A 25,939-nucleotide genomic window follows, 5' to 3' on the forward strand; every position below is an offset into this window, starting at 1 on the left:
ACCTGTTAAAAGTACCGAAAAATCATTCCTTGACCTTGAGGCAGAGTTTATGCATTCTGAAAGGGTGAAGAAAAACGTAATAATTAACTGTACCTACCCACCCAAACAGTTATTGTGGAAGTCCTGGTCCAACTGTTTTTATCACAACTTTGCAGGTTTCAACAGACTCTGCTACATTTAGTCACTGGGTAGCCTTCGGGGACAGGGTGGCTGTGAACAGGACTAAAGTCAGCCATGGAAGGCATTTCTCCTTCTCACACTTGGGGGTTCGGAGTCTTTTTTGGGCAAAGGAAGTGCAATCGAGCTAAACTGTTTGCTTCTTTCTGACTTAGAAGTCCTAGAGTCAGACGGTGCAAGAACACCTCCTTCAACCTGCGTTCTTGACTCCAGGCTTGGTTTGAGGTATTTTATGATTAAATTCATGCCAGTTACCAAATCACTATAAAGACCGAGCCCAACACTGCTTTTGTTTGACTGAATTACTGACTTGCCTATGTATTTATGTCAACGCCCAAGATATAGAAATAATGGAATGTGCTTTACCCAAGACTATAATTTTGCTTGTGTAGACATTGTCAAATTCGGAAACATTTCATAGAAATTTCCCTTGGCTCTATTCTGGTTGAATAGTCAACTCCCATCATTCCCTTTGCATTTAGGGTGTCACAAGTCATTTTACACTCCTAGTGAAGATACAGGGGCTGGACTCTTCTCCGACCAGATGCCCATTCACTGCTTACTGACTTGCACTGGACAGATTTAAAATAAATTTATACGGGAAACCCGTCACTCGATTGTAAGGGAGCTAGGGATCTCCTGCATGTCGATGTAGGGCAATTTGGTATGTGTCTGATTATGGAAATAGTTTTCCTCTCTTCTCTCATCCAAAGGAAGAATGTGTAGAGATTTTTCTGCGATATGACTTTAGAAAGCCATTGGTCCTTTGAGACAGGCTTCACCTTTTTTTTTAAACTTATAAACAAAATATGTCTTTTCTATGTATCCAGTCTTTTGTCTGATTTTAAATGACTAAGAAGAGAACCTAATAGTTTTAAGTCATAACAGGGATATACTTATTTTTAACAATATCTGTTCAGAAGACCCTTATTTTCATTTGACACTTTTTTCTTATGGGGCACTAATAAGCCGTAGAGAAATGATTTGCAAGAAGGGATACCAACACGTAGAATATACGACGCCACTTTGACTCAGAAGAAGATTCTTTCCTCTCTCTCTCCTCTTCCCCTTTCTTTCTTTTTTCCTCCCCTCTTCTGTCTTTGTCACACATACACACACGATACTTAAAAACATACATGGTACTTAGAACACCCCAATAAGTTAACATTAGACAACTGTAACTAATTTGTGGTTTTAAAATAATCTCTGTTACTTATACAACTTCTTAATATCAGACACATGATCCAGAAGATATTAAATGTTGAGGTGAAATATAAAATCTTTCTTGGCAAAGCAGACAAAAATTTTAATTTTCTACATTGCCATAAACTGACAAATTAGCCTTTACTATTCAAATTTTTGCAATATTAAAACGTGTGCATGGGACTCTGTTGATAGAAATCCCTTGGTTTTGCAGAAGGAAATCGGTAGGGTTGTCTGCTGAGTTGAACCTTGGCCTCTAATTTTATTTATTGCCATAAATAGTCAAATTAGTTTTTACTGTTCAGATGCGTACAGTATTAAATCATGCATGCTTGGGACTCTGTTGACAGAAATCCCTCGGATTTGCTGAAGGAAATTGGTGAGGTTGCCTTCCGCTTGTTGAGTTGAGCCATGGTCTCTAGCTGGCCCGCGCCCCTTGCTGCCCCGGCCCTGGCTGTGTGGCTGGCGGGAGGGAACCTGTGGCTCTGACCGAGGCACGCCGCTTCCTTCGTGCTGACCTCCTCGTGTCCTGAGCAGGCCTCTCCTTACTCCCCAGAAGCCCCGCGGCTCCTATGTCCTTTACAGGGTGATTCCTGGGAGAAGGAGGAATTTGGTGTCAGGGATCCTCTGCCTTCTCCTAGTCTCCTTCCCTCCCCTACTTAACCTCAGCTTCTCCATTCTCTTGGTTCCTTAGAGAAAGGGAGAAGACGAAATGCAATTAAAGCGGCCTCCTCTGAGCCACTGGCCTTCAAGGTGCCCTTATGGGGAGGCTGAATTCAATCCACGTTTAAGAAAAAAGAATCTTTCTTTATACAGACATGATCTGGGTGGCTGTAGGTGTTCAGGAAAGAACAAGTACTCAAAATACTTGGAAAAGCACCTCTAAAGGACTGAACAATGACCCTCAGGGTTCAGGAGATTTCCTGGGGATTAATGAGTGGCTGAGAAGAATTGGTGGCCTTCAACTGTACTCTGGGCAGCTAACCTCAGCCAGTTAAGTCCTTGCTAAGAAACGCCCCTGCACGGTGGTGGTGATTGCTATTGTGAGACGTAAACATAGAAGAACACTTTTAGTCTGATTTTATTTCACTGTGCCTTTTGCTTCTGAAAGACTGTGCTGTATTGTGCGGAGCATTTGGTGGTAATAACACAGCTCTCGTTACCCGACCACACGCGCCTCATCACATTAACCAAGCTGATTGGAACGATGTTTAAAAGGGGAAAAAAAATTAATATTTTATGGAGGTTAAAAAAGCCTGGAGAAAAGCTGTTAAACTACTTGATACACAGCACTGTACTGAATTTAGAGCAAACCGGTTATAATTTGATCACAGGTACAATTAGAACATTTTTCTGAAGAGGGAAGGTTTCTTCCTTTTGTGGTGAGAGAATTACTTCAAAAACTTAAAAACGTTTCTGTCCCTTTCTGGCTGAACCTCCTGCTAGCAAAATACTTCATTAGCTAAAAGATTCATGACCCAGGTTCACTTGGTTTTAATTTCAAGGGGGGGGGATATGGAAAAATTATTTGTTACCTGATGTACTCAGATAGATAATTAAATTTTTCCACTTACCATGGTGATTCTCAGTTCACTTCATCTTTAGAACGCTTATCCCAACAGATTAAAACCTGCCTTTGTCACTTCTGTTGTTTGCATCTTACATGAGCCAAGCGTGAGGTGAGGGGTTGGAGCTTGTGTCGGTCTGACCTTCCAGAGAACCCAGGCTGCTGCCATGAAGTCTTTGCCTTGGTGTCATCATTCCGGGCACTAGTGAGCCAACCAAGCTTCAGGCCAGTTCCTGACACGTTGACAAATCCCTCTTTCTTTACTCCCTGCCAGTGGCTTTGCCTCAGGAAGCCTGGAAGTGTTCAGACTGGGTATAAAAGGATCAGAGGCATGTTCTTTAGTTCTGTTTCCAAATTGAACAATATTTTAAAGTAACATGTTCTGGAAAATGAAATATATACATAATAAATAAATAAATCTGGAAAATGAAATATATACATATATAATAAATAAATAAATAAATAAATAAATAAATAAATTTATATATATATATATACCAGTGAGGAGACTGGTATTTCCAGATATACTCCCACACCCCAGATGGGCAGAAACCAGCAGGAGATAGGCTGGAAGTACAGGAACTGGGGTGCACCTTGTAGGCTCAGCTGATACCTGAGGTGAGAACAGGTGGCAGTGAGTGGTCCTATGTACACAGCCTTGCAGAGTACCCAGAGCCTGGGGTCCTGCACCCTGCTTGAGGTCCTTTGGGTCAGCTCTCTGGATGGGCTCCACTTCTGAATGGGGCAGGGACTGAATGTTAGAGACAAGACAGTAAATTTTCTCTGCATATCAAGGAGGAGTCTCCTCCAGTTTCACACAGATGGAAATATGATGGGTTTTCCTAGGGCAAAGGTGTATCTCATGATCTAATTCCATTGTGTAAAAACTCACCTGTTGAGTGGGAGTAGCTAGCGACAGTGATAACAGCTTTTGAAATAGATAAAACTAAAGTGAGAAGTCCAAACTCATTCATTCAACAGATAAATATGTGAATAGGTACAAAGTGGAGAATGAGCACACTACTAAAAAATATGAATGGCTTAAATTAAGGTGAGTAGAAATCCTGGTTCAAGTTTTTTGTTTTGTTTTTTTTTTGTTGTTGTTGTTTTTGTGGTACGTGGGCCTCTCAGTGTTGTGGCCCCTCCCATTGCGGAGCACAGGCTCCGGACGCGCAGGCTCAGCGGCCGTGGCTCACGGGCCCCGCCGCTCCGCGGCACGTGGGATCCTCCCGGACCGGGGCGCGAACCCGCGTCCCCTGCATCGGCAGGCGGACTCTCAACCACTGCGCCACCGGGGAAGCCCCCTGGTTCAAGTTTTAAACATCATGTTATAAACTGTTGTGTCCTTCATTCAACCACTGATTCCTGATGGCTGAGGTTCACCACAGTTGACAATTCCACGCACAGGCAAGGAAGGAACAGTGAGTTGCAATGGTTAACGTGAGGTCTGGAGTCAGACCCTCCATCTAACACCCACCAGCCACCTACTGGGCTGTGTGTGACCCTGAGCAGGTCATTCACCTCTTCATGTCCCAATCCCCTGGCTGCCTCTGGGCCTCAGTGTCCTCCTCTTTAACCAAGTTGTTGCTTAATTATTTAAATACTTGGGAGAGTATATGAGTTTCAGTTTTCCCATTGGTTGGGTGAGTAGGATCTGGCCCTTGGTGGTCATCTGTAAAATGGGGATAAAAATACCTTGCAGGTCTACTGTGAGGGGGTAAGGATGATAATGATAACCCAGCAGTTAAAATAGCTTCTTTAATTCAATCCTCACTACAACTTGGCAGGTATGATTAATATCCTGTTTTACAGATATAAACACTCAGGTATAGAGATGCCAGTGTGGTGCTCTTATCACATAGTAAGCACTCGATAAACGTTAGCCTTAGGAATTTTGGTTAAGAAAATATTCTTTCATTAGACTTGTTAAAGATGGATATATTAATTGCTAGGGCTGCCATAACAAAGTACCACAGACGGGGGGGCTTAAACAACAGAAATGTATTTTCTCATCATTCTGGAAGTCAAAAGTCCAAGATCAAGGTGTCGGCAGGGTTGGTTTCTTCTGAGGCCTCTCTCCTTGGCTTGTGGATAGACTTCTTCTTACTGCATGTTCACGTGGTTTTACCTCTGTGAGTGTCTGTCTGTGTCCTAATCTCCTCTTCTTATAAGGACACCTGTCATATTGAATTAGGGCTCAACCCCAAAGACTTAATTACATGTTAAAAGGCACTGTTTCCAAGTACTGTCACATTCTGTATTTATTATGAGGTTATGAGATAAGAACCTCAGTATATGATTTTTCAGGTGACAAAATTCAGGTCACCAGAAAGGGCAAGTGAAGGCATTATTAGAGTAAACTTAGTCCAGTCTCAGTGGTCTCAGCAATGAAAACTTACAAGCAGGTGTAGAGAGCTGTCTCCAGCTCTGGCCTCGGGCTCCCTGCTTCTAGAAGCACGTTGTGTAGGTGAACGACTGCTGAAATTCCTTTTGCTCAACTGGAGGGCTTTGATCCCTTGAAACTCTTTAACAAACAGCAACCCAAACCAAAACCTTCCCTTGCCACAGGTCTTTATATTGTAGTAACAAAGAGGTGCATATTATCAGGGAAATCTTACAAAGAAGTGAATATGTCATAAAGGGTTATTTTCCCCTCTACTATCAGTCCACCCAAGACCAAATTCAATTGCCATTCTCTGTTTTTCAGATAAAGAAGAGGTGGCTTGAAAAATATTTCACCACTTTGGTATTTAGTGCAAAGCGATGGGACCATCACAATGCACATATTTTGCAGGTGTTCCTTGTGCCCTAGGATATTTAGCTAAGAGCAGCGGAAAGGGATGATTGGAGCAGCGGATGCGTGGGCAGCCTTGAAACTCTGTAGCAAAACGCCCCAGGTCAGAGTGAGAACTGGAGGGAGAATGCTTCGCTCTGATACTGATGACTCCTCACAGCAGTTCTTGTTTGGGATTTGCTGTTGCTGGTTTGAAATTCATTGTTTATTTTTATTCTCATTCTTTGGGCATTGTTCTTTTTACTTTGGATGCCACTGCTTTTGTGTGTAAATACATTTGTCATTTTTATTTTACCCTTTTGGGACATTGCACATTGATGAACAGGCTAGAAAAAGAATAGTTTAAATTAGCCATTTTCATGCAACAGGCAATACTAAAAGAGGATTGCAGGGAACGCAGAGTTCCATTTTCTACTGAAAAGCTATAAACAGACTGAATGTTAGTGAGAATTTAAAAATGATTATTAAAAATGTTTAGTTTCAGAATTCTGAAGGAATATTCCTGAATTTTTATCTTTTAGCACAATGATAAACATCAGTGGTGTACTTATTATTTTTACGGCAATATACCTTTTTTTTTCATATTGTTCCCCAATCTTATATGCCATCATAGGACATAGGCAATAAAAACCTGCTAGTTCATGTTATTCCTTTTCTTTGTCTTTCCTTTCAATTTACAACCATGAACATGCTGCCTATACAGCAAATCAAACTTTCCAAAAATCTCAAAACAGACTGTACAATGCCTTCTTGTGTTTCTTTAGTAAAAGTTTGGAAACTCTTTGTAATGGAAAAGAGGCAGGGATTTTGGAGGCAGGGATTCAGATTCTTACTCCCCATTCAAGACTTTTGTTGACTTAGCCAAGATTCCTCACCTCCCTCAGACTTAGTGTCCTCATCTATAAAAGGAAAAATGAACAGAATGTCTGGAAAGTGCACACCAGATACTACCAGCACTTCTCCAGGGTCCTGAGAATGACTCTACCCTGGCTAAGGGCAAAGTGTATCTCTTCTCCACACCTTCCATCCCCTGCTTTCTCTTTGAAACACCTTAGGGATAATTATTAAATACAAATAAAAGTAGCGACAATAATAAAATCATTGCAATAATAAAACCTAACATTTATTTACTACATGCCTGGCACCAGGCTAGGTGCTTTACGTGGGATTCCTTCTTTCCTGGTCACCAGTTTCACCAGGGAGCTGCTCTTAGCCCCACAGAGAGACCCAAATGAGTTAAGAAACTTGATCAAGATGACACCTTTGTGCTACCAATGGCAGTCAGGGTTTGTTACATGTGATGTCTCATATAGATACTAATGAAGACTTTTGGATACATAAAGGACTAAATTATGGTTCATTTCCATTTCAACTTGAAAAAGAACTGAAAGAAAATGTAAAGAAAGTAAATTCTAATTATAGAATTAAATAAATCAAAAGAATGTCCTGTAACTTCTGGCCAACTGATTGGTAATTTTCAAGTGAATCATCAGTTCAACTTGGACATAGACCAAAGATTGTCTATACATCTTCTTGTGGCCAAACTCTGTGAGTTCCATTCTTCTTAGTGGACACATAACAATATTTCTAAAATCGTAGATTTTCTGCCCCTAGCCTGAAGGATAAGTAATGAAGTATTTCTAAAGGGGAAAAAAGACCAAAAGGAATATCTTAGGTATTTGTAATTCTTCAAATTTTAATAGAATATAGTACAAGCAATTATAATTTAAATTTCATAAACTTGATAAAATTTATTTTATACAGATACAAAATAAATTCAAATTCATTTTATACAGGTATGATTACAGAGACACATTGTGGATATCTGAGCAGACTAAATTTCCTTAAAAACCTGATTCCATTCAGAGATGCTTTTAATCTTTTTTGGCTCATGGTTGAATGTTTGAATAGCTCAGAGTTATCGAAATTGTGCCCTTAGGACTTGTTGAGTTAGACAGGATTAAAACAATAACAGTCCCACTGTCTGAACAGTGGATTTTTACCATAGGGATAGTTATCCCTAAAAGTGGATTGCATATGTTTAAAAGCAGACTGCATATATTTAAGTGAACATAACAAAGCATCTTTATTCTTTCGGTAGTAATTTTAAAATAATGCAAAGATGTTCTTTGAAATATTGTAGACAAAACACATGCTATTTAAAGCAGGGTGTGCACCTTCCTCTGCATGATTCCCATTCCAGGAAGGCTCCAGTGCATTGTGGGAAGACTCTTATAGTATCTGAATTTTGAATAGTTTTTGGCTGAATGTAAACATGACACACTTTGACTGACGAGTGTCCATCCTGGCTTGCTGTGACTAGTGGACACTGAATTTCTCTATTCTGTTCCCCCCAGATCCTCTGGAACAGGCTGAGGCTCATTGGTAGTATCAACTAGCAATATCAAATTCTGAAGGAATATACCTAGAAATTCGTTCTCTGTAGGCCATGTCACAAAGATTGATCAAATAAGTATCACACATCTTTGGTGAGACATATATTCTGAGAACTGAGTTTTTCAATCTTCACTAGACTGAAAGCTGACCTCAGATCTCAGGGTCTGTGTCAGTCAGCTTAGGCTAAGTTATGTGATAGTAACAAATATCCCCCAACTGTCAGGGGCTTATAAAAATCAAAATTAATTTTTGGGCCATGCTACACATTCAGTACAGGTCAATTACATTTCTTGGATCCAGGATAAAGGAGCAATTCTTTTTGAAACTGTGAGTTTCCCGGCAGAGGGAAAGGAGAATATAACAGAGCCACATGTGAGTTTTTAAAGCTTTTGCTCAGAAGTGTCAGAAGCTACTTCCTCTCGCATTTCACTGACCAAAGGAAGTCATATGGCCAGGACTGGTGTCAATAGGGCAGGGAGGTATAATCCCTTTGTAAGGAAGGGCTTTCTAATTCACAGGGCTAAACCTGATGTCAATGGGTTCAATCTACTTAATCTTCTCTACTCATATTTTGGAATGTTGTACAATCCACCCCAGTTATCTAAGAAGCAATTATTAACATAGCTTTTCCCAGAACGTAGCCAGTATCTTAGCCAGTAACTGGTAAGTAAGCTAAGGGGACAAAGAATTCAATTTCAGTTTCTGTACAATTAGCAAACAGCCCTTTGGGCAAGGGACACACCATCTAATTCTGGGGAAGGTGGAAGGTCATGACTCCTTTGCTGGTGGAATGCCTCCAATGAAAAACTCTCGGGACTTCCCTGGCAGTCCAGTGGTTAAGATTTTGCCTTCCAATGCAGGGGGTGTGGGTTCGATCCCTGCTAGGGGAGCTAAGATCCCACATGCTTCGGGGCCAAAACACCAAAACATAAAACAGAAACGATGTTGTAACAAATTCAATAAAGACTTAAAAAAAGAACGAAAAGTAAAACTCCTATTTGGCAGCTGAAAGTAAAGGACTTTGCACAAGACACTAATTACTAATGGGATACCTATTAATCATTAGTGTCTATGGGATAACCTGGAAGTAACTCTTGTGGACCCACATACTATTTGGGCTCAAGGTAAAGTGCACAGACCTCAGCAGAACAAATTAAGCCATGGGGCAGTGCTATAGAACCTGCTGGGACGTGTGCCAGAAGGAGCATCTCCAGGCCATCTACATGGAGGGGACAGTGCCCTTGCTCCTGGAGACTGTAGAGAGCGTAGGCGGCTACTCACTGGGGAAGTTTGGAGGATCAATGTGCTCACTGCCTGATCTGTAGAGAGAATTGCACTGGCGTGTCTTCATAACATTTCTTTGGGTTTGATGCGGCCAGTCTATTTAAAGTGGGGATTTGATATCCAAATACAACCTAATTGGCAGATTTTTCTCTAGCTTGGTCAAGAGTCCAGACTTTAAAAATGTGATCCTCTCCCCCTCCCACAATGCTAATACAGCCCTTCCGACAGTGACTGTCTCTGTCACAACACAGATGATGGTGGTTGGTTCCCCATGTGTCCATCTTGTCAGTATTCTTTAAGACTCCACGGAAGCTTTCCCTCTGGGATGCTTTTTTTTTCTTTTTACCATTTTACTACCTTTCCAGTGCCCCACATAGCTTAGTCACTCACGTGTGAGTCTGAGCAGCTTGTACATTGGTACGTGGTAACTGTCACACTGCAATGGATTGCCAGTTTACATGTGTCTTCCCTAATGAACTAAACAGATATTCTATGCCTATTTCTTCAGAATAAATTATATATCTCCAGGTCCTGAGGTAGACTCCATACCTCCTCAACCTTATACTCCCAGCATCTAGACGTGCAATAAAAGTTTGTAGAATGAATTAGCTTTCAGTTTGCCTACATTGCAACGATAGTATTAAAAATATCTCCATCTACCTCCAAGCAGAGAATTGTATATGTTAGTAACTGTCATTTCTTGAGTACCCACCATAAACTGTGCTCAATCCTTCATAGATATTATTTTCTTTCATTTAATCCTAACAGCATTTCCTGTAAGCTCAGCATTAATGTCTCTATTTTATTGATTAAAAAGTAAAAAGTTGAGGATGCGAGAGATTAGGTACTACTTAAAGAATTCACAGTTCCACAAATATTGATGTCTTTCTCAGTATCTTCAAAAATAAAAATAAACTAGATTTGAGTAACTCATGTAGGCATAAGTTAGAGCTTCTGCCTTGAACACATCCAAACATTTCTGAATGCTAGATGTATTCCAACCAATAGTTTCAAGAGTTCTTTCCTGGAGTTGAGCAAAGACTCTGATATATAAGCATATAAGGTCCTTACTGGGGGAAATATGCCAAAATTTCTTTCTCAGAATTATGCAAGTGTTCTGGTACCTCATTTTCCAGAGGTATGTCCATAAAATAAACATACTATATGTCAATTAAAGCTCAAATACAGGACTGAATGTATTTATATGCATTTTCATATCTCAATATATCACAAAGGAAATCAAATGTAACTGGTTACCAAATAGATTGGGGGGAAACTGCTTCACAGTTTCTTACCACTATTTCAAGCAAGTTCTGAAGGATATCCCTTCCCTTCCCTGGCTGAAGATAACAAATCAACCAGAGCTCAGACCTCCTCTGCTCACTTCCTCATATTATCAACCAGTCCTCAGACCTAAATCTCATCCAAATCAAAACTTGAACTTGTCGTCCAGGGGAAAGCACTTCCTCTGCCCCCAACTCAAGCTTGAATCAAGCTTGAAACCTCAGTGAAGAAGGAAGGTGCCTTGTTTTGCTTTGTTTCTCCTTCTGTTTTTCTGAGTTTCTGTACTTACACTGCTTCTTCTAACTCTTCCAGAGTTGGCATGGAGAGGAGAGATGCAAGGTTAAGAAGCAAGTTCATACTTGGCTTGGGATGTTGCAATTGTACTGTGCTGTCATCTTAGTGGTAGATTTCAAATGCCAGTATTGCTGGTATTTTCTCTCATGGACAACATTTATGAGCTCTTTGAAGACCTAAAATAGGTAGTTCCTACAAATTTGTATTAGTGAGAGATCTCCAGAGAAACAGACCAAAGATTTATTATGAGGAATTGGCTCGCATCATTTAGGAGGCTGAGAAGTCTCACAATTTGTTGTCTGCAATCTGGAGACACAGGAAAGCCAGTGGTGTCATTCCAGTCCAAATGCAAAGACCTGAGAACCAGGGGAGCGGGGGATGTAAGTTCCAGTCCAAGGGCCAGGGAAGACCAAAGTCACAGCTCAGCAGGCAGCCAAGAAGGGAATGGATCCTTCCTTCCTCCATGTTTTGTTCTTTCTATTCAGGCCCTCAGCAGGTTGGATGGTGCCCACTCACACTGGGGAGAGCAATGTGCTCCATTCAGTCTACTGATTCAAATGCTGATCTCTTCCAGAAACACCCTCATGACACGCCCAGAAATAATGTTTAACCTGGGCATCCTGTGATCCAGTCAAGTTGACACTGCTGTTGACCAACTTGGCTGCTGTGTTTTCTTTCTCACCTTCCAATGACACCCCATCTTTCCCCCTGGCTTAGAGCCTCTTTCTGGTGAGGACCCTCACCTGGAAGGCCCTGGAGAACCACCAGGCCTCCATGACAGCCCAACATTAGGAGGCAAACATCTCTCATCACAACCTCTTTCCCCGGCTCTGTGGCCATAGGCAGCCTCTTGCCTTCAGACATTTCCAGGGGCATGGTCTCTGTGCCCCTTGAAGTCTAGGGACACAGGTCAGTTTTCTCCAAAGATTCTCCAGGCTACTAAGCCCATTCACTTGACCAGGAGGGAGTGTAAGCGTCCCTCCGGACCCTCCCTTAAGGGCAGCAAAACACTCCTCTTCCCTATAAACATACTTCAGCCTGTGTCTCTTCAAGTAAACCTCTGTCTCACTCCACATCCCACCCCCTTCTCCAATCAGATTCTAGTCCTCCCATATTTAGGCTGGTGGGTGGCAATTGGTAAAGAGACCACAGAATTGGAGTTAGGCTATCCCTTAGCTTAGCAAGTCATACATGGTGTTATGGACTGAATGCTTGTGTTCCCCCGAGATTCGTATGATGAAATCGAATCCCCATTGTGATGGCATTAGGAGGTAATTAAGGTATGAGGGTGGGTTCCTCGTGAATGGAGTTAGTGCTCTTATAAGAAGAGGGCAGAGAGCTAGCTAGATCTCTTGCCACCATATGAGGACACCAGAAATCAGTCATCTTCAACGTGGAAGATGCTCTTCACCAGAGCCTGACCATGTTGACACCTGGTTTCAGCCTCCAGAGCGGTGAGATATAAATTTATCTTGTTTACAAGCCACTCAGTTTATGGTACTTTGTTATAGTAGCCCAAGCTGACTGAGACAGATGGTGTGCTACTGGCAGAATGGCCCAGCAAAGACATGCATGGTCTAATTCTGGGCATCTGTGAATATGTTACAGCATACAGCTAGAAGGACTTTGCAGATGTAATTAAGGTGATGGACCTTAAGATACGGACATAATCCTGGATTTTTCCAGTGTGTCCAACCTAATCACATGAGCCCTTAAAAGGAGAAAACCTCTAGCTAGAGGTAGGAGAGATGAGGTAGAGAAGATGAGGTTGACAGAGATTCAGTCTGTAAGAAGAATGTACCTCATTTCTGCTGGTCTTGAAGACAAAGGGAACCACCAGCCAGGGAATGAAGGTGGTCTTTAGAAGCTGAGAATGACCCCTAGTGGGCAGCCAGCAAGGAAATGGGGACTTCCATCCTACAAGGGCAAGGACCAAATTCTGCCAACCTGCTGAGTGACCTGGAAGGAGATTCTCCCCTAGAGCATCCCAATAAGAGCCCAGCCTATTGACATCTTCGTTTTGGCCTTGTGAGACCCTAAGCAGAGAACCCATCAAGTTTGCCTGGACTTATGAATGAATGACTATGAGATAATAAACTTGTGATGTTTTAAACTGCTAAATTTGTGGTGATCTGTACGGCAGGAATGGAAAACTAATATAGATGTTTTGGCTGCTTTTGAGAATAAAGGAGGCAATTGTCTCCATACTGTCCTCTCCTTTGGGGTCTCAACCAGGACCACAAGAAGAGTCCCATTTAATATCACATTGCATATCTCCTTTCCTCAAGTCAATGCTCAACCACCTGCTGCTTCTCCAGAGTCTGATAGGGGCCAGCAGGCTCAGCTCAAGCAACACCTGGGAAAATTCTGGGCAGAAGCAGGAAAGGGGCAGGCAGTAGAGTAATATTTTGTATAGTTCTGTTATAAGAGAGCTAAATCTTAACCCTAACACACAATTTCTCTCTATTTTACTGAGCTATATATAAAGACTGGAAATGAAGGCTTACACTTATGTGCAGGAATTATGTTCCTAAAACCCATGGATTTTAAATCCAAACTGCTCAACTTCACACAAAGTCTCAGCTGCCTACATTTTTCTTCTGTTTGCCTTTTCCCATTTCTCTGCAAGTTACTAGAAAGGGAGAAGGTAGCATGCAAGATTAACTTCCTTGTAATCATTTGGTTGCTATCTTATGTAGAAAGACATGATCACATGTGAATTGCTGCAGTGTCTTGTGGGTGAGGGAAGGAGGTGGAATTCAGGAACGTGTAGCTGGTGTATTAAAGCAAAGGCATGGGGCTTCCCTGGTGGCGCGGTGGTTGAGAATCCGCCTGCCAATGCAGGGGACACGGGTTTCAATCCCTGGTCCGGGACGATCCCACATACCGTGGAGCAACTAAGCCCGTGCGCCACACTACTGAGCCTGCGCTCTAGAGCCCGCGAGCCACAACTGCTGAGCCCACGTGCCACAACTACTGAAGCCTGCCCGCTTAGAGCCCGAGCTCCGCGACAAGAGAAGCCACCACAATGAGAAGCCCGCACACTGCAACAAAGAGTAACCCCCGCTCGCCGCAACTAGAGAAAGCCCACGCGCGGCAACGAAGACCCAAAGCAGCGAAAAATAAATAAATGAAAATAAATAAATAAATAAATAAAAAAGCAAGGCATAAGGTGAGCTTTCTGAATTAGTACTTTGAGGGCTAGCGAGCCTGTGCACCAGCTGTCCATCTCCCACCATAAACAACCACTACAGATGAGGAATAAGGCCAGCACTGAAATCATCAGAAGTCAGAAGGTTCTTATGTGTTGGCTTTTAGACTCTGAGGGCATGTGACACTTCTGACCTGCATCAGTAAGGATGGGCTAGGGTGTGCTATGGAACAAATAGTCCCCACGTTTTCATGACTTAACCCGACAGAAAACTACCTCACTTACGTTGCATGCCCACTATGGGCCAGAAAGGAGACTGTGCCCCCTTGTGGTCTGTCAGGGACTCAGGTGCCTTTTCTACACTTACTTCCAGGATCACCACATCAGGGGGCTGGGAAGATGGTGAATTATGCACAGGTTCTTAAAGCTTCCACCTTGAAGTACCTGTCTGCTTACCTTTCATTGGCCCAAGCCAGTCACATGGCCATGGCTTACTTCCAACATGGAAGTGAAGTACAGTCCTACTGTGTTCCTGGAAGACAGAGGGCTGGACATTATTTGGTTAATAGCACTAATTGCTACCAGGGTGGCCTAGGAAGATCCTAAAACTCCACATGGGACGAGGGGTGGGTTTGGAGTAAAAGAATTGATTTATTTTCAGGCATATAAGATGTTCTTCAACTTTCTTTCTTTCTTTCTCTTTCTTTCTTTCTTTCCGTTCTTTCTTTCTTTCTTTCTTTTCTTTCTGTCTTCTTCCTCTTTCTTTTTCTTACTAATATCTCACGGTGAATTTTAATTTGTCACTGTGAAGAGAGTATCAAGAATATGAATTTAATGAGACTATGGTCAAGATGTGAAGTTTGCTTTTTGTCCCATTTTATGAGAAAATATTATTGTGATAAGAAATTAAATATTTTTCTATGTTGAACCTTATAAAGGAATATTAAATGTTACATATATGAGAATGCCAGCAATTCTCTATTAGTGATGCAGAATATACATGCCCTGTGCATATCCCTGAATATTTGGTCCAGTATATTCTGATGGACTCACTCTAATATAATAATTTGGCAGGAACTCTAATAACTGAATTTGGAATATAACTCCCCAGGTGAACTTGAATGTCACTCTTTTTCAGTCAACTTCATTTTGTTAAAATAAGTATCAGAGCATCAAACCTTCAACAAATTAATTTTTTAAAAAGAGTCTATTAGTAATGAAAGAGATGGGGTAAGGTAAATTGCATCTTGAATTTTATTTTATTTTTGTAAAAAAGCTTGGGTTGTGTCTGTTGTCTTAATGTGTCTCAAAGGCAAAAGTACCATGTATTCCCTTAACCAGATGCATCACCAGATGTCCTGTGTACCCTTGGGAGGAGCCTGGGAGGCGCCCAGGTCTCAGTGGTAAACTCCTGTTTGGTGTTGTCAGTCTAGACTCACTTTCTTCAGAAAAGTCTTGACAGTGTCCAGCAAATGCCCCATTCATAGAATCTTTAACCTAAACTAGTCTGTACAGCCCCAAATGCTTCCATGTTCTCATTTGACATTGAATCTTTAGGACTCCATGGACTTAAAGTACTTAAAAAGAGTGATTTCCAAACTTCTGAAGTAGGAGCATCATTTTTGGCAGGGATCGTGCAAGAAGCTGTTTGCTGGAGGTGAGATTTGCCAGGCTCTGCTGGAGGCCCCCAGCATGCCTGCCAACGTGCCTGCATGCCCCCTTCCTTTAAGAGCCATTCTCTTTAATCAGGCCTGGGGCTTCCCAGAAGGCTACGTGGAAAGGCAAATAATCTCCCATTTTGTAATAGATTCAACTCTCTTAATCTAGGAAACAAGAATTAATGCGGCAGATTTACTAGTCTTCTTCATAGCTGGTCTTCCCCACTAGAGTGTAAGTGCCACAAATGCAGGGATTTCTGTCAGTTTCATCTACTGCCAGACCTGATGCGCCTAGAAGGGTGTCTGCCAGAGAGGAGGCATTTAATACACATGTGTTCATTGCATTAAGATCCCGTTCATCCACTGGAAGAGCCTCAGGAAGTGCGACGCAGTTTAATTGCTAATATTATGGGCTTTAGGGAAAACAGACCTAGGTTGGAATACCAGTCCTTTCCCTTAGTATTTATGTGCCCTTAGACATTTGGTTAACCTCTAAGCTTCAGTTTTTCCATATAAAAGGCAGATAATACTAGTAACTCTCTTGTTTTGGGGGGAATTATAGTATCTATAAGACATCCAGTACGGTACTGACACATAGCAGGTGCTTTGTAGCCTGTAGTTACTATTACTATTACTACCCGGTTGGGGGAGAAAGGGGAGGGCATCCCTCTTTAGGGCTGAGAGCCGGGGATGCTGGGATAAGCCGCGATGAATGGGGAAGCTTCTGTACTAGGGCAGGAGGAAGCAAGGGAGACCCTCAAACTTTCCCAGGTGGCTCTTGAATTTGGTTTTTATAAAGGACTGAGGTATAGGACCTCCAAAGGAACATTTTAAAGTATACATATGTAGCTACATGTGAAAAATGAATATTTACAGTTACACCAACATATATGTAGATATGTGTGAAAAGTAAATTTAAAGCATTTGCATTTGAAGACATTTTAAGAAAATTTAAGAAAGCCCTCAGGTCCTAGGAGAGGGTGGGGAGTAGTGGCATGGGGGAGGGGGGAATCCCAGAATATCACAAAACCAGAAATAGGAAGCTCAGTGCTCTAAACACTTGGCATGATTTCAGAATATCTAATTATCTTCATTTGCATGCCACAAAAGGAGTTGAGGTTGATGCCGCCTGCTAATTAACTGTTTATTGGCCTGATGACTAGCTAGGGTATCTGCAACAGAGCATTCCCTACCTAGATGCAAAGCGGAAAAATGCACGTAGTGTTGTGAGTAATGAGAGTTCTCTGAAGATGTTTGGCTATTCCAGACGTAAGCCGTGATCTGTGGGAAAGGAGTGCTGACTGTGTTTGGAGACTTCAAAGACGTGAGCCATTGGACCATTCTTGTTTTCTAAATGTTAAGACAAACTGCCGTAAGGAAAGCAACCTGAGTTAGGTGACGTTATCTTATCTCCTCTACTGTTTCAGTTTAATACCATTGGTACTTAGACCACTGGATTTTTGTGACCATTAAGTAAGATGGTAGATACAGATACACACGGACCAAAAAATGTGGACTATACTATAGAATTGTTTGCTTTCTTCCTCTTACTTCTTGTTCTTCTGGACCTTCTTGTTCTTTCTGGTCCCCTTTCTCCCATCTCCCTCTTTCTCTTCTTCTCTGTTGGGACCCTCATCCTTCTGGAAGGAGAAGTTGGGGAGGGTTGTAGTCAGGAGCCAGTGCCTTCTCATTGGATGACTTTGTTTTTCTGTTCTCAAGAAGGACAGGAGGGAAGGTAGCTTAGAGATCATCTGGTCAAGTGTTACTTAGCTAGGGGAACTGTTGTAACCCTAAACAAATCTTAAGTAGAAGCTTGTATATACAATAGATTTTAAGAAAGAGGTGCTCAATAAAGATGTTTTTAAAAAAAGAGTAATTGTTGAGAGAAAAATAAAGATGTCCATTTTAAAACCAAAAAAAAAAAAAAAAGTGCTGTGTTTTGAGTAGGAAGATAAGGATGGAAGTGGGTTTGGATCCTCCTGCACTGCATTTCCCCAAACAACCGTGTTCCCCAGTACATAGTGTGAAAACAAAGCCTTCTTCTCCAATCTCCTCATTTTATATAAGAGGACACAGAAAACCTGAGAGGTAAAAACGACTTAGGCCAAAGAAAGGATGCCTTTGGGCAAAGCCTGCTCTGATGACTGAATGACCATGAAAATTCAGTGCCCGGTGCTTTGGTTAAAGGGAAAGCATCCAGACATGGTATAAAGGAATACACCATCCCACATGAAACTCCATGAGGTTGTAAAATCTTCATTCTTTGGCCTGCTTTGCCTTGACATGTCAATCTCTCTCTGGGCCTCGGTTGGTTCCTCATTTGCAGAATGAAAGGGTTGACGAAATGAGCTCTAAGATGTTGTAATTCAATAATTCCAGTGTTTTTGTTTTGTTTTTTTTTTTGCGGTGTGCGGGCCTCTCACTGTTGTGGCCTCGCGCAGGCTCAGCGGCCACGGCTCACGGGCCCAGCCGCTCCGCGGCACGTGGGATCTTCTCGGACCGGGGCACAAACCCGCGTCCCCTGCATCGGCAGGCGGACTCTCAACCACTGCGCCACCAGGGAAGCCCCCAGTGTTTTTTTTTTTTTGAAGGAAGCCTTATATAGAAGCAATATGCAGCATAGTGAAAGACACCTCAGATTGGGACAGCAGGCTTAGTCACTCACACATATTTTTTGAGGGACTAGTATGTGCTTGCCAGTGTTTTAGTGTTTGGGATAAATCAGTCAACAATGTAGACAAATTGCAGTGGTCTCATGGAGCAGACGTTTTATCAGAGGGCAGCTTTGTGTGTGTGTGTGTGTGTGTGTGTGTGTGTGTGTGTGTACCATTCATGCCAGTGAGGGCCATTGTGCAGACTGGCCACACCTGTGCTGCTGACGGTGGTCATCTCCAGTAAAATTCATGTTGTCTATCGATGAAGTGTCCACTTGTGTTGGGGGCTTTCCAAGTTTTACTTTAATCCTTACAATAACCCTGTAAGGTAGGTGTTATTATTCCATTTCATACGTAAGAACACTGAAGCTCAGGGCTTTTGCACAAGCTGCCAAAGGCTACTCTAAAAAAGTGTAGAGACGTTGGGATTTGCCCCAAATCCCCTGACTCTTCTTCTGTGTCCTCATTCTTTTTTTTTAGAAAATATTTATTTATTTATTTTTTGGCTGCATCGGGTCTTAGTTGTGGCATGCGGGATCATTCGTTGCGGCGTGTGGCCTCTTGGTTGCAGTGCACGGGCTCCTCTTTAGTTGTGGCGTGCAGGCTCATTAGTTGTGGCATGCAGGCTTAGTTGCTCCACAGCATGTGGGATCTTAGTTCCCTGACCAGGGATCAAACCGACGTCCTCTGCATTGCAAGACGGATTCTTAACCCCTGGACCACCGGGGAAGTCCCATGTGTCCTCATTCTTTGTCCTCAGTAAGGATGCCCTCTTATGAGGGCGAGGCCAGAGAAACACTTCCACAGAACAATGGGCCATTATAAAGAGTTGTATTTAAGGAAAACACGCTTAGTCATTCATTTAAGCTAATCCAACAAATACTCTTTCAGGAAGTCTAGGAAACACGCTGTGTCACATATATGCCTTTGCTTTTGGAGCTGGGCTGAATAAATAACATTCCTGGGGATAAAGGAGCATGAAGACTTGGCATTACTTGGTCTCCCCAGTGTGACATCCTCCAGCGGAATCTAGCGCTGAGTTGATTCACAGCGACTGTCATGCCAGCTTAATAGCTGGTGTCCCAAGCCAGGGCTTCATTCCGATGGCCAGCCTCTCCTGCTTCAATCCCTCGGATTGGAGCAGGTCGGTGTGCTTTTGTAGTCTCTCCGTTTATTGATCAGCCCCTGTCACGTCCGAGGTGGTCCTCACGTGCAATGGAGCCCTCCACCTCCCAGACCTGCCTCCCTGCCTCTCCATAACCTCTGGACACCCTTTCACCTGGGCTGTCAGAATAATGAAGGCTTGACTTCAGTACTTTCCCTCATTTCTCTGTTCACTGCTCTGCGGGTTAATGCAGATTCCAGACTTCAACAAGCAGCTGTTAAACATGTCATTAACACGGCTTGGGCTGCAAATGAGACTCTGCTACTGGGATTACTCCGTGAGCTATAGTTTTGTGATGAGCTTTGTCAATCACAGCTGACCCGCTGTGTACCGAATAGAACTCAGATTATCTTCTTTCTTCCTCTGACTCTTGTCATTTTTTTCACAAAGAATTACTATTCTACTCCCCGAAAGATTGATTACTTGCACAAATAAGAGAGTCTGAGACATTAATACAAAATTCACAGGCTTTTCTTTATCTCAGACCTGCAACTCCCTCTACATTTCCTCTTGGTAATTATATTAGAATTGTGTACACTAGGAATTGCCATCTGATTATTATGAAACTAGTTTTGTCATGACAAAAATGAGCTTAAGTCTTGTTTTTTTGGAAAATGATCAGTACAGTGCACTGGATGAGAGAGAAGGAGATTAAATCCAACTTGCTTTCATCCATGAATGCTTTCATCTCTTTTTCAAACACAGGAAATGATTACCACTGCTATAAGCTGCAGTTCATATGAGTGAAAAAGGATAAGGAAATATTGAAAATTCTGTAACCAACAGTAGGACCTAATATAGGTCCCTGGCCCCCACTGAGCGACATGTACTTTATTTTTCCATACTGCCAATGTCAAGAGTTTCACATTTTAAAGGGAGTCTTACCTTGAGGTGTGACATTACAAACTGAGGAATAAACAAGTTGACTTTTCTGTCATTTGGACTATTTTGTTTTTCAGAGAAAATTAGAAAATAGTATTTATAAAAGCGAATAGCTATGAGCTAAAGTGCAACATTCGTTCATTTTTATAATTTACAAAAAAGAGAAGGCAAAGCACTCATTTCATTATATTATATTTTCCACTATGTCATCAGGTAGGCAGAAAGCTCTTCAGGAGCAGTGACCACAGCCTATCGCCTTTACAGCCCTGATGTCTTGTATGCGGTAGCTATTTGATAGGTAATTATTAAGTTAGTGAATGAATGAATGAATGAATAAGTGTTCTGTGGGCACATTGCTATGTGTTATCTTGAGATTAAAGAACTAAACACAGCTTATAGTTATTCATGTAGAGAAACATCAGCTGTGTCCTTTCTCTCTGTTTCATACACACACACACATCCTAGCAAGGCTTACATGCCAGTTTGCTCTCCAAATCAGTCTCTACAGTGGGCCTTCTGGTGAGAGTAGGTACTGAGACTCTCCTGTGTCAGTTATCTATTGTCATTATAATGCTGTGTAACAAAACCACAGAACCTTCAGTGCACAGAGCAGAGAGCATTTATTGCTTATATGTGTGGGCTCAGCTGGGGGCTCTGCTGATTGGGGCTGGGCCTGATCACGTGTCTGGGAATTGGCTACTGTGTGAGCTGAGGGACAGTTTGGCTCTGCTCCAAGTATCCCTCATCCCCCAGCTGGCTAGCCTGGGTGTGTCTCCTGTTGATGGCAGCATTGTCCGTCCGAGTAAGAAAGCGCCAGCCCGAAGGCTTCTGAGGCCTTGACTAGGGACGGACACACCCACTCTCTTTTATTGGCCCAACTCAAATAGGAGGGTTGGAGGAATACACTCTGCCTTCTTGAGAACTCCAAGCCACATGACAAAGGGCATTTTTAGTGGGAGGGCTGAGGAGTTTGGCCATTTTTGCAAATTGCACATTTGCTATTAAAGGAATCCCTTAAAAACAAAGGATATCAGTTACAGTGAATCGAGTGCATTGTCCTTCAGCTGACCTCTTTGTAACTTCTAATCACAGGGGCAGAAAATGGAACTCTTGTGCCCAAACGAGGTAAAAGGCAGAAATGTGCATCTCCCTCTTATTTGGAATCAATGTTTAGTTCTGGGCCGCTCGAAAAGGCAAGCTTTTTCCGCAGCCTGCTGGCATTCTTTCTGCTCTGTAGGTGTCAATAAAAGAGCAGCAGAGACAGTGACAAGACTGCTCACAGAGAAACAGAACAAAAGGTGGAAGGAAGGTGGGGACAATGTAGGCAAAAAGAAGCAGTGCAGAGACTTCTGCTCCAAAACCAGAGGCTCTAGCTGCTCTCCATCAGCCATGGCAGAGTTAGGAAAAGAAGAGACGTGGCTCTCAGGGATCAGCAAGGTGGTCGCTCAACAAAGCCCAGGACCCAAGGTTATTTGGATATTTCATATTTTGACCCATTTACATTTCATGAGCCCCAAATCGTGCTCCTCCGTATTCAGTTTTTTTCTCCATTGATTTTCATTAAGCTCCCCATCAGCTCTCAACCCTAATGAACAGGGAGTGTTTTCTATCAACAAGCAGTCTGGCTTCTGAAGCAGGATGTCTGGGCCTTGTCCACATCTCATTCAAATGTTTTCTCTTCCATCCTGTGGTGTGATTCTTGGAATGTGACATGAAGACACATTCAGCTGCTACAACATAAATATGTTCCGCTCTGCAGCTGTGAAAGTTACCAAATTATTCCTGATTCAGACATGTCATCTAGAACCTGGGATCAGTAGCTTCTGTGCGGGAAGTGGTGCTAGGTGCTGTTCACGATGGGACGTGCTTGCATACCTCCATTTAGATGTCAAATCACATGGGTCCCCTCTTGCTTTCCATCATCTCTTCATTTTAAGCCTCCAATTTTTGTGTCTCTGACTAGAGCAGGGAACAGATGTATTTATTTGGTGTTTAGTCCATTAATTGTGTTACTTGTTGAGAAATGTCTGCTTTATCTTTATGATGAGGAATCCCAAGGCAAAAAGCACAGAGCCAGATTCTTCTACTTATTCATCCGAAGATGGCTTCAAGAGTGGATTAGGCTTATTGTTAGAGCAATGCCAGTCCAAGAACAGGGTTTCCAGGAGGTAGGTTAGGGTCACCTCATTACATAGTCTGTCTAGTTAAAAAGTGTACTTTGTGCAGTTTTAATAAGTGTACATTGGGAAATGAACAACGTGGGTGTGATCAAAATCAGAACAACAGGACAGGGAGTTTGAGTATAGTGTTAGCAAAGGCCACTGAGATTAGGTTCCCAGTGTTTTGAGTAATCCTACTTAGGTATAGAATTCTGGGAAAGAGAAAGGGAGAAAAAAAGGAAAAACACAAGGAGGGAGAAAATCAATTGACCAGAATTCTCCTTCTGATTATAAAGTAAACATGTTTATTTTTTTAATGGGAAAAAACCCCTACATTTCATTGGTTATCTATTGGCTGCATAATAAATTACCCCAACATTTAGTGGCTTAAACAATAACACTTATTATCTGACTGTTTCTGTGGGTCAGGAGTTGGTGGCTGAGCGGAGAGTGTCTGCCTCAAGGTCTCCTGTGAGGTTGCAGTCAAGCCGGGGCTGTGGTCTTATCTGAAGGCTCCACTAGGAGTGGGAAGGGTGCAGGTGTGGATTTGTCTCTAAGCTCACCCAAGGGCACTTAGTGACCTCTCACACGGCTGCCTCACAATATGGTGCCAGCTTCCCCAGGACCAGCAGCCAGAGAAAGAGCAAGAGAGAGCTCAGGATGGAAGCAACAGTCTTTCTAAACCTAGTCTTGGAAGTGACATCTGCTCAGTTCTCTTTGTTAGGAGCAAGCCAGTCAGTCTCACTCACCCTAAAGGAAGCAGGTGGCACAAAGGCCTCGCTGGTGGGTGCTGGGAATTATTGGCAGCTGTGTTGGGAGGTGCCTGACACATACACAAAAGCACAGAGGAGACAAGTCCTTAAAAATCATCTGTAATCTCATCACCCGGAGATAGTTATCTTTCAGTTTTAGGAACATATACATACAGACATTTTTCAATACTTTGGGATACATTTATATCATTTTCCTTATAAAATCAGCTCATACTACATGTAACTTTTTGAAACCCTTCACTTCACGGGTATTTAGTAAAAGGGAGAGCCTCTCATTATTCAACAAATGCACATATATTTGAAAACAAAAACAAACAAAAAATTAAAAAATGATCTGTAATTTCACTACTCTGATGTAACTGCTATTGGCCTTTTACAATACTTCAGTCTTTTTTTTTCATATTTATCTATCTGAAAATACACACATATAAACATGTTACCTATTATGATTTGGTAACCCAAATCCTGTTATTGCACTCAAACCTGCTCTTAGCACCGTATTTACAGTCTGTGTGTGCCTGGGGGGAACCAGTCTCTTCAGATAACTTACATTTATTGTCAGTGTCATGATTGTCACACATTGATGAACTTGATTAAACTGGCATTTTATATTTTGCCAGTATTGTATTTTGAAGTGCAGTTAAGGATTACCTTTAAAATACAAATTTATTGTTCAAAAAGAAAATAACAACATTTCAACAAAGTTGATCAGATGATGTTTCATTATGCTCAAAATAAAGAGACAAATGGACAAGTTAAAGGTAAAAAGATATATAGAATTCTTTCCTATTAAACGTAGAATTAGCGTTTTTGTTTTTGCAAGATAGCATCACGTATCACATTAAATTAATTTTGTTAAATGAACTTTTATTGGTTTGTGGTCTTGTTTGTGTTTGATTTGAGCTTTAGAGAGGTGTAAGAGGTTATGAACATAAAGAGTTTAGAGCCACTTAAATATTATTATTTAAACGACTTTGTGAGGCAAACGTTTAATGATGGTTGGCTATTTACGAGAATTTTTCCTTTAAGGCATGGGGGCAGATTCATTACTAATCTGCCCATGTTATTAGGAGTGCACTGACGTTTTGGACCACTTCTCTTGCTGCATCTAAGATCTCTCTTCATTATCATTGCCAATAACATCTTAGTTCACAGTTATTTTTTCTTTCTTTTCATCCAGAATATCTATCTACTTAGTTAAGGTTGCATCGACTAATAGTAATTTTTATCCCCCCCATCCTCTGCCAACTGATAGTATATATGTAGTATCAATTCAATAACAACACAAAAATGTTTTCAACCATATACTAGGCACACTATTCCAGAAAAATTCTTCAATCTAATGAAACATATACTTTAAAAAGGCAGATAGACTCTGTGTGTGTGTGTGTTTTAAATACTACTAAAGTATATTAAAATGTTAGATAGTGATAAGTTCTACAAAGAAAAATAAAGCAAGTGACACTGAAAGCTAATCTAATGAGCCTTGACTTTTCATTACTAGATCCCAAAGCCTGTCAGAGAGAGAGGTGGTCATCTTGTTTGTGTAAGGAGCCAGGAGAGTACTGCTCAGAATTCTGTCCGCTCAGCACTGGCTGCACACTGGAATCACCTGGAGAGCTTTAAAGATGCCGTGTCTGGATCCTACCCCCAAGAGCTTCTTTTTGTAATGAGTCTGAGGAGCTCTGGCCTGAGTATTGGGATTTTTAACAGCGCCCTAGCCGATTTCCAGAAGCCAATCTCTGGCTCAAAGTATAAAGCTCCCAGGTGAGGCGTTTGTAAATGGGTCTCAGCATAGATTGGAGGGTGCCAGGCTCCTGCTGAGGGCTCCTCAGTTGCCCGCTCAGGCCACAGTGGTGTTGCTCAAAACTTCCTGATGGCAAGAATCACTCGTGGTGTGTGTTAAACATCCAGATCCTTGGTACCCTCTCCTGATCTAGTGAATCAGAATCTCCAGGAACAGGACTAGTGAAGTGTCCTGGCTCTTTCTAATGAGCAAAGTGCTCTTATAATTTCCTGGGAAGAAACATTATGATAGTCCCGTGTTAACATTTTACAACAAGCAGCAAAGGGATTTTGTGGTAAAGCGTCAGGGATGGTTTTGGAATACATATTGGGTTGTTTAGAGGTAATTCATGAGGGGAAGGGTTTTTAAGTTGATGGTGGGATTGTTCCTGGTACTGTGCATTTTCTGTGTTCTCTCTTGTTTTATGAAGGTTTCCTTCCTTTATCTTTGTTCTCGCATAGAGTGATGGAGAATTTGTTACCATCTTTAATGACCTAGGAGGCACATTTGTAATGAAAGTATAATAAGCTTACATGTATTTAGTTAGGTGACATTTATTTATTTATTTAAAGATCTCAATTTTTATTTATTTATTTATTTATTTATTTATTTTTTTGTGGTACGCGGGCCTCCCTCTGCTGCGGCCTCTCCCGTTGCGGAGCACAGGCTCCGGACGCGCAGGCCCAGCGGCCATGGCTCACGGGCCCAGCC

General features: G+C 42.0%; 1 protein-coding gene across 2 annotated transcripts in view; it reads left to right on the top strand.

Moving 5' to 3' along the window:
• The window catches only part of TMEM182 (transmembrane protein 182), a 167,405-nt gene that overhangs the window by 109,695 nt on the left and 31,771 nt on the right, over positions 1-25,939 (top strand). Inside the window, exon 7 of one of the 2 annotated variants that reach the window (XM_055088986.1) lies at positions 11,019-11,121. The exons of the other annotated variant lie outside the window; for it this stretch is intronic. Within the exon in view, the coding sequence (XP_054944961.1) occupies positions 11,019-11,106 (88 nt within the window). The 3' untranslated portion in view covers positions 11,107-11,121. Of the gene's footprint in view, positions 1-11,018; positions 11,122-25,939 lie in introns of those variants that run through there. 2 annotated transcript variants of the gene reach the window in all.

Source organism: Physeter macrocephalus, chromosome 12 (genome assembly GCF_002837175.3).
Source record: "Physeter macrocephalus isolate SW-GA chromosome 12, ASM283717v5, whole genome shotgun sequence".
In the NCBI taxonomy this organism is placed as follows: domain Eukaryota; kingdom Metazoa; phylum Chordata; class Mammalia; order Artiodactyla; family Physeteridae; genus Physeter; species Physeter macrocephalus.